The sequence below is a fragment of the Girardinichthys multiradiatus genome, chromosome 19, assembly GCF_021462225.1.
Source record: "Girardinichthys multiradiatus isolate DD_20200921_A chromosome 19, DD_fGirMul_XY1, whole genome shotgun sequence".
NCBI classification, from domain to species: Eukaryota; Metazoa; Chordata; class Actinopteri; order Cyprinodontiformes; family Goodeidae; genus Girardinichthys; species Girardinichthys multiradiatus.
Genome location: NC_061811.1, coordinates 12,658,701 through 12,670,942, shown reverse-complemented (window position 1 = coordinate 12,670,942; position 12,242 = coordinate 12,658,701). Strand labels below are relative to the sequence as shown.

Below are 12,242 nucleotides of genomic sequence, written 5' to 3'. Positions count from 1 at the left end.
GTACGGCTACCATGCTTAACACTGGGGATGGTATTTCTCCTGCATTTTTCTTCCCACTGTGTGAATTGCTCTCAGTTTGTGTTAATATTAAACCTGCTTCACTGAAGACATAGAGACTGGTTCCACCATCTCCCAGTGGATGACAGGCAGGAGCATTGGTTGTTCAAACCAATTTCCAGTTTGAGTGGGATAGTTTGGGTCAGAAGGATTGAAGCTTGGACATTGATGAGTGTTCCACCAGGACCACCATAAGACAAATGCATCAAAAGTAGTTTTTCACTGGCCCTGACCTCAACCCTATTCAGAATTTGTGTACCACGCCTACAAAAGCGTGTGTTTTCTCTGCAATTTGCCATGGAACATTTATATGGATATTAGTGGAGCTGGGTTCATATATTTGAATCTATATGTTTAATTTTGAACCTGTGCGGAGTAGAGTCCATAATAAATTCAAACTTGTGCAACAAATTCTGGTTTTGAGAATTTATCAAAGGTGTTCATTACATTAACATCATCCCACACCAATAAAGGAATGGTTCAAATTAGTCCAAAATTAATATGAAATTCATGTTGATGATGAGTGCATGTGTAGGTGCATTATTTTGAGCAGAAATAAGGCAAAACCTCACTTTGTCCAGCTGATTCCAAGAGCTGCAAATGATCAGATGATTTTTTTGTTTTATCCGGGTGTCCCTGGTATCCCGCTTTTAATTCAAATGGAGGAAATGTTGTTTTTAGCATTATTGTACGTGGAAAAATCCACACCGCACACTGAACATGTGGAATGTAAATGGCTTTTGGTTTTTGAAAAGTTTGAAGCCTTTAATTTAGAGGATGATGGACATGATGGTACAAGAATAAATATTCAAAACAAAATGAGAATTTCATTTGTGTCCAAAATTAACAAGCTTCCAACAGCCAAGGAATTTACCTAACAGCATCCCGTGAGGCGATGTTTGGAATTAGTTTTTTATTGTTTAAGTGCCATAAAAACAACAACCGTCTGAAACTGATTGTTCTTCAATGGATGGTTTAAAATTCTCGGTTATTTCTAGAACCACACTGCCAGCTAAATAAACAGTCCTCGCAAAGACCAGTGGTGCTGTCTGCTCCAAGCCTGCAAATCCACATCAAATATTCTGGTGCGCTGGCCTCTGCTGTACTCTTGTGCTTTGACAGCTGGCTGCCAGAAATCTCAGAGATCATTTTACTTACAAACCACGCGGGGATGTCTGGATATGTTTGAAAACGCATGTAAAGGGTCGTCAGAGAGATCAGGACATGCCATAAACGATACTGATGTGGGTTAGTGTATAGTGCCTTTAAGCTGTTTAGGCTCTGATTTGATGCAATGCTAACAGACTAATCTCTGTAAAAATAGTGTAAAAAAGGACTGTGCATTGAAAGACTGCAGTGATCAGTTTAACATATCTAACAAGGACTAAAGGTATTTGCCTTATGTATTTATATAATATAAAGCAAAACACTTATTATAACAGATGTTTTACATATCAGAATGTTCAGCAAACTGTCAGCTTTTTCTTACCAGAGGTAAGTGTTTAGACTAGCCAAAGCGCTAAAAGATCATTTGGAGAGTATTCAGTTAAACCTAAAGGTGTTTTAATATAATTTGCACATTTCTTGTTTGAAACACCTTTACCAGAGGTGCCCCAAGAGTTTTGGTGCTTGAAACTGGGCTTAGCTTTATCTCAGCAAACGGGGTGGCAAATATAAAAAAATTAGCAAATTTAAAATAAAGGCCTAAAATGAACTTTAGTGACATATTTAGAAAAATTGTGACATACTGTTAAAATTGTAGGATTACATTTACACTGTGTGAAACTAAAGTCAGGCTTACCACAATGATTTCAATTTGCTACATAGAATAATGACAGAGAGAAAATGTTTAGAGCTTTTTTTTTTTTTTATTACTTTTGTCAAAGTCAAAAGTTTACAATAAGATTACCACGCCTTTAAATAAGTTGAGGAAAGGCCAGATGATGATCTTATGGGTTTTTAAATTTTTGACAGAATAAATAACAATGTTTGAGTTAAATGGAGGGGCTGCACGGTGGTGCAGTTGGTAGCACTGTTGCCTTGCAGCAAGAAGGTCCTGGCTTTGATTCCCGACCGGGGGTCTTTCTGCATGGAGTTTGCATGTTCTCCCTGTGCATGCGTGGGTTCTCATCGGGTACTCCGGCTTCCTCCCACAGTCCAAAGGCATAACTCTTAATTGGTCACTCTAAATTGCCCTTAGGTGTATGAATGAGTGTGTGCATGGTTGTTTGTGTGTTGCCCTGCGATAGACTGGCGACCTGTCCAGGGTGTACCCTGCCTCCTGCCCATAGACTGCTGGATATAGGCACCAGCTCCCTGGCGACCCACTAGGGAATAAGCGGTAGAAAATGACTGACTGACTGAGTTAAATGGAGGCACATCTATGGATGTATTTATAGCAACATCTCAGACACATACATTTCCTTGTATGAAATCATGGAGAATTCTCAATAATTCAGCCAAGAAATCCTTAGGTACAATTCCCAGATGCCTTAAGGAGCCACATTCATCTGTGCAAACAATTATATGCATGTAGGAACACCATGGGAATGTCCAACCACCATTCAAGAAAAGGTCTGTGTTCCAGAGATGACCGTGTCCTGGTGTGAAATGTGAACAAAAGCTAAATATTTTGTGACGATTCTCGCTGAAGCTGGTAAGAGTGTACTAAAATGGCACTCAGCGAGGAAGAAGCCATTATGCCAAAAGTAAAATAAAAAAGCCAGATTACAGTTTGCAAATGCACACCGGGACATAAATACATACATATATTTTGGAGACATGCCCTGTGGTCTGATGAAACTAAAACTGAATTCGGTCAGAATAATTTTGCTCAAGGAGCAAAGGTAGAGGTGTACCTCCAAAATATATGCCATGAAGATTAACGCCAGGCTAAAGAAACATTTTGAGGACATATTGAAGAAACATCTGAAGACATTAAAAAGGAAGTTAAAGCTTGGTTTTAAATTAGTTTTAAAATGGACAATGAACTAAAGCATAACACAAAATTAGCTACAAAGTGGCTTAAAGACAACAATACAGTGTTTTGGATTGATTGTCAAAAAACCCTGAGAAATGTGGGCAGAACTGAAAAGACGTGGGTGAGCAAAGTAGCCAACAAACCAGACTCAGTTACACCAGTTCTGTCAGGAGGAATGGGCCAAACCTGCAAAGAATTGTGAGAAGCTTATGGAAGGATATATTCCCAAGTCCCGAGTCACACTGTTTAACAAGGCAATTCTAGTAAATACTAAGGAAATCTATGTAAACACCTACATTTAAAAACAAAAAACCTATTTCTCCCTGTTTCAGTTTACCACTTCTATGCAGACTAAAATTGTTTACACAGACCAACATAAATTTCCATTTTCTATTCTGTATAAAAGCAGATTAGTTTTTACTGACGGCTCCATCAGAGTTAAAACGCACCAGAAAGAGGAACAACACAAAAATATCATCACATATAAATTAAATGTTGAAATAATCACAGCGTCCCTTCTTTGAAATCTCAAGTATCACATGATGAAGCTTCAAGGGCTCCATCCTGTCAGGTTGTCATGGGAACCCCGCATCCTTCCTCACTCTGCATTGTGGTCCCTCAGGGGATAGCTGTGCACCTCTAATTCCCTGATGCACAGCTAAAAAAAAGGCCTATTCCTCCCCAACCTGTTAGATAATACCTTACTAGGAATCTGCAACAGTCTAATATGTGCTGGAGTAGAGGGAGGGAAATTTATTTGAGCAAACTGTAGCCTTTAAACATGTGTATGGAGGCTGAGAGAGGAAACAAACACATCTCATTTAGATTAATGAGAGGCTGCACGCTTGGCCACTGACTGTTATGATCGTGCTGTTTGAGGAGTGGTTCTGTGTAGTAGATGAACAATATAATTTCACCAAGGTGGTGCGTTCAGGTCGTTTATTATTGTAGCCATTTAAATTCCCACACATTTCATTTTGTGAATGCATGGGTGGCAAATGTAGGCAGGCAGCTGAGAATACATCTCAGAATAGAAAATGAAGGCCTCAAATAGATTTCACCATCTCCAAACCAGCAATTGTCAAGTAAAAAAGGTCAACGCTGTGTTTTTCTGGTTATTTTGCTTTTCTTCATAATTTCTTGTTTAATGTATTCTCTTGATTACAATGTAAAAATCAAGTGGGAAAGTTCTTTTGCGTGTAGACTGTCTGTGTACTTTAGACCTCAGTTCACCTGCAGGAGGAGCTGTGGTTTGCTGCAGCCTCTCTGGAGCTGAAGAGAGAGATGCCTCTTTTTCTCCTTCAGTGGCATGAATAACATCCCCAGTGCTGGAGAGAAAGCATATCAGGAGGCAAACGACGAGGGGAGAGAGATAGCAGGCGGTGTGACAGATAAGAGTGTGGCAGAACTTGCCTTCTTGACTGCACCGTGGGCCGGGGAAAGAGAAAACAAGTGGACCTCAGTGTCAGACTGCAGCTTGCACCACAATCACTCACTCACAGTCACAGAAACAATCATTCCCCAAAGCCCGGCTGCACCAGAACTTCAGAGAGACGACTGACCTCAAAAAGGTACAGTATTGTCATTTCTCCTGCTGCAGGTTCCTTATGTCCAACAAGATCAGCAGGTTGCTGCTCGTGTTTCCAGGTGGGATAGCAGAAGTTTTTTTTTGTTGATTCTTCCTAAGATTAGGTCTTTTATTTATTAATTTTTTTGGAAGAGTTATATGTTTGCCCCCTCAGAAAAGATTGTATATTGTCTTTGCAGGGATGATGGGAGAGCTGTCAGTGAAAGACAAGGAGCTGATACGAGGCAGCTGGGAGAGCCTGGGGAAGAACAAAGTTCCTCATGGTGTCATCATGTTCTCCAGGTAATGTTCTGCAAAATCAGCATCTGAGCAGATTACAGTGATAACAGCTCAGAGGGAAAGTATCTGTGGTTGTTTTTGGAGAGATCCTTCTGGTACTGTGATGCAGGTTAATCCTTTAAATGTTGTTTCCTGATAGCTGTGCTACTAGAATATGTAATACAGGTATAGAGAAAGAGTGAGAGAAGATTTGCTGCTCTCTTTCCCATGCAGACTGGGACCAGAGGCTTGACTTGTTGCTTGGCGACAGACTGCAATAATCCACAGTTTACTTTGAGACAGCTGCAGCTAAATCAGACGCTAACTGGAGGAACTCATTTTCTGTCTGCATATATTTCTGAACTGATGCCATGTGACTGAGTGCACCTATAGAACAGTGTGGTATTTGTCTGTGGTAGACTGTTTGAGCTGGACCCGGCGCTGCTGGGTCTTTTCCGCTACAGCACAAACTGTGGATCCACACAAGACTGCCTCTCCAGCCCCGAGTTCCTGGATCATGTCACCAAGGTGAGCCCACCCCCACATGATCCACAAACGTGCAGACACATTTCCAACTACTGTGTGCAGTTTGGAAGGTAGCCTTGCATGCTTGTTTTCCCCAGGTGATGCTTGTGATTGATGCAGCAGTGAACCACCTGGATGATCTCCACTCCTTGGAGGACTTTTTGCTTAATCTTGGGAGGAAGCATCAGGCTGTGGGAGTCAGCACGCAGTCCTTTACCGTAAGACCAACATCTGCGCAGATCACAAAAAGCTGTAACCTGCTTGAACAAGATCCGTTTTCATAAGTTTGTTTTCTTCTCAGGAACTATTGATAAGAAAACTTCACAAAAACTCCAAATTACTGGTTACTGATTTGATTTTGGTTTAAAAATACAAATGATTTAATTGAAATACAAGCTGTAATTTAAAATTAGTTGAGTTCTTTTCCATGTTTTATATATAAATTGGCCACATTTCTCATATTTTGTCCTCCTTCACTCCTTAACCGCCGTTAGCAATGTACATGCCTCACCACATAATACACACAGATAAATAAATACATGGTAAATAAGTTTTTTTCCATGTCGAAATTACATGCAAAAAAAAGGTTCACATTTTGTTTTATGCTTGACCTTGTAGAAACTCATTAAAATTGTAGGTATGTTAATAGTGTTATTATTTGATACGTACTTGTTCATCTATATTTACTTTGTGGTGAAACTAATACTTGAGACAACACCTTTGAGTTTTCTGGAAGAAACAGCCCCTCCCACAGTCACAGTATATAGTCCAGTTTTTCACTTGTATTTTTTAAATTATTTTAAACTTGATAAGGAACCAAACCAACTTTAAGTTCCTCTCATCTGTTTTGACTTTAAAAGTGTAAAGCAGCTTGTGTTTGATTTACTAATAACCTTGTTGTTTATCCTGAAACTGAAAGAAAATCATATTTTGGTTTTAATTGTTGGTTTCTGATGAGTACATCAAATTACCCAAGATATCTACATTTTTTATTAATACCGACTACTTAAGTTTAATTTAATTTCCAAGATGTTGCTTTTTTTTTTTTGGCTTAATAAGCCCAATGTTGCAAACACTCCCCCCACTTTATTCAATTAGTACAAGTTGAGGTGTTGCGGTATCAGAATATTTGAAACTGGAGAATTTTTCATTTCTCTTTGCGATTATTTGAAATTCCTATTCATCGGTTTTTTACCTTGAAAATGAAAAACAGCATGTATTTCAGTTTGTTTTTTCGTTTTGAAAGCGAAAGACAAATAACAACTTGCTTTTTGTTTTTCATTTCTTGTTTCTGATGAGGGAAAAAAAATAACAGTGATGTGAAAAAGTATGTGCACCCCTCACCTATTTCTTTCATTAATGCTTTATTGTCACACTCTGAATTTATATACCAGACGAAGATAACCTGAGCAAATGCAAAATGCAGTTTTTGAATGAGAATTTAATTTATCAAGGGAAAACATCTATGTAAACTAACCTGGTAGTATGTAAAAAAAATGTACTTCTAGCAAAAGCTAATTACTGCTTGTGCCACCCTTGGCTGCAATGCAGTCTCCAGGTTTTGTGCATCACAGTGAAGAAATCTTGGCTTGCATCTCTTTCCGGGCTGATGGTTGCTTAAAAACTCTGCTTCTTTTCATCAGAGCATAATATGTTGTTTTTTGAGATCTTTTAGCTTACTTCATGTTGCCAGACAGGTTATATTTAAGTCATTTCTTAGTTTTACAGTTTTGACATTACTCAAGTCTGGGCTTTGCTAATGAAAGTGAATCCAAGAAAATATTTGATTAATCCCGGGTAATTTATTAGGTAACAAGGGGGAGAATTATAGTTTTACATATGGTTGATTTAGATAATCTTTTTCCCTTTATAAACAAAATCATAATTTTAAGACAGTGTTTTTTATTTACTCTGGGTATTTTGTTAATAAAAGATTGACATTTAAGTGTTTTTTTTCTACTTCTGCAGGCGGTCGGAGAGTCCCTTCTCTACATGCTGCAGTGCAGCCTGGGCCAGGCGTACACCGCCCCGCTGCGCCAAGCCTGGCTCAACATGTACAGCATCGTGGTAGGGGTAATGAGCCGGGGGTGGGCCAAGAACGGCGAGGACAAGGCCGACTGAGGCGCACAGCGGGAGCTGCTGAGCAGTTGCTGTCAAACCATCAACACAGTTGCCATGAAGCAAGGTTGTGTAACTGTGCAGCATCGTGTTTTTGGCTGCTGTACATGTGCTCTGTGAGCTGGTTTGTATATCATGGCGAATGTATGGTGTAGTTACACTTTAAAATTAGACCGACCGATTGCAGAGTTTATTTTCTTTGCTGTGGATGTTTAGCTTCCAGTCGATGCTGCTGTACAGCTGTGAGAGTCAGAGGGCGTGGGTCCTCTAAGTCTGGACCTGTAAGCTGAAAGCATTGGGGATCACTGTTAGGTCTCTTTGTATATAATGGCTTTGATATATTTACTAAATAACAGTGACTATAGTGGTCTTTATGTTGTATCTTGACAGAGTTGCACACTTGTGAAATATATATAAATATATCTAGGCATTGCACACTACTCAAACTGTGACTCTTACTGTGGCCAGCAAAGGCAGCTCTGTGTCCATCTGGAACACATTGATACTTAAAATGTGATTTAACAGAAGATCTAATCACTCTGTGTGTGTGTGTGTGTCAGCGTGTTTGTGAGGTTTTTTTTTATCATACGTGGCCATTTTGGTTTAGGATAGTTTTAGCAACTTAAGCGAATCAAGTTTACTAAACGTTTATCAGTGGCAACAAACGAGAACTGTTTACCTTACTCAAAGCTTTCTTCAGTAATCAATGACTGTTAGGGTGTCAGTGCACACCTTACTCAACGTACGTTGTGATGCTCTCCTCAGATGGAGGTTTTGAGTGTTTCAGTAGGCGTCGAATGACTGTTAAACTCTATATTATAGACTGTTATGTGACCTTTAGTGTTTAGCAGTAAAGGGAATATTTGAGCAATTGAAACATCTTTGTTTTCTTTGTGGTTTTTTGTCAAAGTAAGTGTTGCAGTTGCTTTTCTTACTAGTGCTTATTAATTGTGTTGTTGTGACAACAAATTAAGTATTACCATGTTATTCAAGTGTAACGTTTCTGTATGGAAGGGAAACCCAACTAAGCATGAGTCAGCATGAGATTTTCATTGTATGAAAACCTGTTAAAATTAAAAGAGCGCAGGTTTACATAATCACAAATATGTATTACGTGATCAAATTGTTTTTTTATTAAAACAGAAAAACAACAATGTATCCTCCTGCTGATAATATAGTCTAACATATTGATAATTACAGCTTAAACATTACTTTAGTGGTATTTTGAGAAATATAAATTCATCATCTGCTAAATTCTTAAAACAGCATTACCTTAATAGGAGCAATGGGTGGTGTCCCATTAGCTGCCACACCCATAAATGTAGGTATGCGCCGGTTTGATAAACCTAAGTGATAATAGCACAATTGCAACGTATCATGGTATTTACATAATATTTTAAAATAAAATCATATAACATGATCTAATTGTGTTTATTTAAGACTGAAAAAAAAAAAACAACCAAAAATTAACCCTAAATATAGTCTGATTTAGACTTAGTTTGTTTCTCATTGGAAAAGAGATGGGCATTTCCTATAAGATAATAAGACAGTATAAAAGTGGAATCATATCTGGAAAGAAAAAAATTATTTTAACGTACATTTAAATAAAAAAAAATAGCTTGTCAAATGTTTTTAGAGCCTTGTTTATAATAATCAAGAAGCCTTTATTGACATTACAGCAATCAAGTGCTTCTTTCAATTACTCCCTTCAGAGGTAGAAAAAACATGGTGGTAAAATTACTTTAAGTTTAAAAAGAATTTTGTAGAAGCCCTTTATTACCCTGCTGACCAGCAGTGTGCAGCAACAAGTTATGGGAGGGCGTTGCTGCATTACTCAATGCTCCATACAACCTAAGAAAACTGTGGCACTTCTCATGAAGGGACATTACACCACAGGACAGAATATATTAGCGGTTTTAAAGCAGTAACATTTTAAAATCTTGGTATAACTGCTAACCAGCCCATGCGTGGTCCTAACTAAATAGGATTTTCATGTTACGGTATTATCACAAAACACAATAACGCAGATAAACTGTGTACTCACAGTTATCCAACATATGTATATCACTGCATTTTCAGCTCTGACACTGTATGTATCATCCACAGCTGCTGTTTACCATTATGATGAGATTGCCAAGCAAGCTAACCAGTGAGCATAGTATTAAAAAATAATACCACCATTCAACTGTAAATCCAAGGTGCTGATATGTGGTTATTATTGCTTGAGTCTGACTTTATATTTAAAAAGTTTATTTTTATATTCTGAAATATAATGGTTGTGAAAGAGCATTATTTTTATTTTCCAGAATGTCATGCACTGTTTATTCTTTAGATATGTTATTCTTCTGTTTATAGTTAATGATCCCTACACTGAAAAAGAAAAATCTAATTGGTGGCAAATTCACAGTTTTGATGTGGTTTCTTTTAGTCAAAATAAGAAAAACAAAACAAAAATGTGCAATTATATTTGCAAACAGAAATGAGGGTTTCTAGTTGAACAGTCTAAACCATACATAATCTGTTCAGTTTATATTTCTCCTGCCCACAGTTGTAATGTTTATAAGCTGGCTGTGAAGGTGTTGTATTTATAGTAACTCTTTTCTTAGTAGGCTGTCCTTTTTTTTTACTTTAAGCATTTTTAGCTGACGTTGTGAGACATGTTACCTGTTTTGTTAACTTTCTAACATGTAGGTATGCGTATATATTGGGTGTGTCACTGTCTACCTCATCATAATCAGCTGCTATTGAACTGTGATGACTTCACCTAGTTATCCTTTGACCAAAAACACACATTGTTATTATTATCAGAGTTAAAAAAGGCACGCACTCTTTGTAAAGTGGATTCCATCCTGTAGCTTACAGGAGAACATGTTATGTGTTTACTTACACCTAAATAAAGTGATCTGTGGGTATTTCGCATCTTAATGTCAGTGTGTTTTTCTTCTTGATCTGAGCCCGAATCTTTAGCTTTTCATATCAGTCACACAGTGCTTAATTTCCTTCCCACCAACAGCCCATCTGATAGTTACATAAGATCCAAGCACCAATTGGTTCTTCACCCTTGACTGCAGAGATAAGGGCGACTTCGGCATATCAGCGGACTTACTCATGCAGCTGCACAATGACATGTCAAGAATATTTTCAGAATATCAGTTTATGTGTAAGTAAGTCATGCCATGGTAAAGCAGAGAAGGGATGGCAAGTTATCCTACTACACGGGATCATTTCTGTCTTGCGCGATTTGCTCGGACCTCTGTAAAACTCACATCCATGAGTTGGCTGTCCGTTCTGCTGTTGAAGGAGCATTTGACATGGCCTTAATCTGTCTCCTTGCAGTGAACACAACATCTCCCTGTCCCAGTGAGCCTCTGCTGGATTCCTCTTGCCTCAGTTCAAACCACGTAAGAAACACAGAGGTTGACTTTGTTTTGTGCTTGACACATATTTGATCCTTAGATTGCAAATTAAATAGGTTAACATCCGACATTTCTTTAGCCCTACCTTGTGTATCAAGGTCTGTCATCTGAAGAAGAGTGTGAGAGCCAACACAGATTATTTTTAGAAAGTCTCAAATGGGTTTTAGAATAAAGGGGCAATGGACGTTGTCATGGCAACTGTAAGTGTGATGGCTCTATATATGTGTTAGTGTGAGGAAGAAAGCAAATTAATACTCACTTAATCACTCAGACTAAATCATATCGGGATAAGGATGGTGACTTAGCATGCTGCTTTGAGTTGATGTGCCTTCTCTGATGCTTCCCTGAACTTTGGTAATGCAACACAAGCCTGCCAGGCAGGAGACACAACAGTTGGTTACTGGCTCTACGGCTCCTAAACAGCCACTTAAATCATGATGTACAACCCGTTTAACTAAGAAAGGTTTCTTTTGTAGGATGTGTGTGGTTCTTTGTCGTCAAAACTCTTTCTATGTACCTTATTTTACTCTTCATGCTGCTTAATATAATTATATAATATATTATTTGAATAATACAATACATGAAAACTGCTACAGAACAAGATGCAGTTTTATACTATATTTCTATCCTTTGAACTTTATTGACGCCTGCTGCTGCCATAGTTACGAAATACAAAAAACTAACCCATTAACTCATAATGAGAAACTACCTCATCTTTTTGACATAAACTTATCTGGTTATGATAGTCGATATGATAATCTTTAATTATGACTTATATTCAATATTATCACTTTTTTATGAGTTAACTTCCTATAATTATAACTTACTATTAATATATTTATGACCTAGCTGCCATATCTATTAAATTTTATTGTACTTTGTCATTAGATGAAGCAACTCAAATATATCTTCCAGAGGAATGTCATTATGCTGTTGGAGCACATGTGTGCAATCTTAAACATGCTTTCCCTTGTGTGTTTTCTGGTTCAAATGCAGAAGCTAACTCATATGGGCGTGAGAGTATGTTTGCAGCAGGAGGCAAAGACATTTTCTATTCTGAGCATCTGGACTGGGGAGAGGTGGGCAACAGGCCACACTCCCAGAGGAATTCACCTTTCACTGAGTGCTATGCTCTCAGCAGTTGCCACGGGTGACAGGGGAAATGTCAGGGACTTTTCTTCTTTCATAACCTAGTGCAGTGAATAAACCCTGTGTATAATGAGAGACATGCATATGGTGATATTTCCATATTCCTCCTCAAAACCCACTTTTTACTGCAGGGAGATTTCTCCACATCATT

At 38.1% G+C, this 12,242-nt stretch overlaps 1 protein-coding gene across 2 annotated transcripts; it reads left to right on the top strand.

The window, feature by feature from the left end:
• The first annotated feature begins 4,321 nt into the window (after window positions 1-4,321).
• Window positions 4,322-10,451, top strand: ngb (neuroglobin). 2 transcript variants are annotated; one of them, XM_047345329.1, is made up of 5 exons: window positions 4,322-4,684; window positions 4,805-4,907; window positions 5,303-5,411; window positions 5,507-5,626; window positions 7,377-10,451. In XM_047345329.1, exons 1-5 carry the CDS (start codon window positions 4,645-4,647, stop codon window positions 7,527-7,529), a joined length of 525 nt encoding a protein of 174 aa, XP_047201285.1. In that variant the 5' UTR covers window positions 4,322-4,644; the 3' UTR covers window positions 7,530-10,451. The 2 variants fall into 2 exon arrangements, with proteins under 2 accessions (XP_047201285.1, XP_047201286.1); XM_047345330.1 differs by having other exon boundaries at window positions 4,332-4,608.
• Window positions 10,452-12,242: the final 1,791 nt, after the last annotated feature.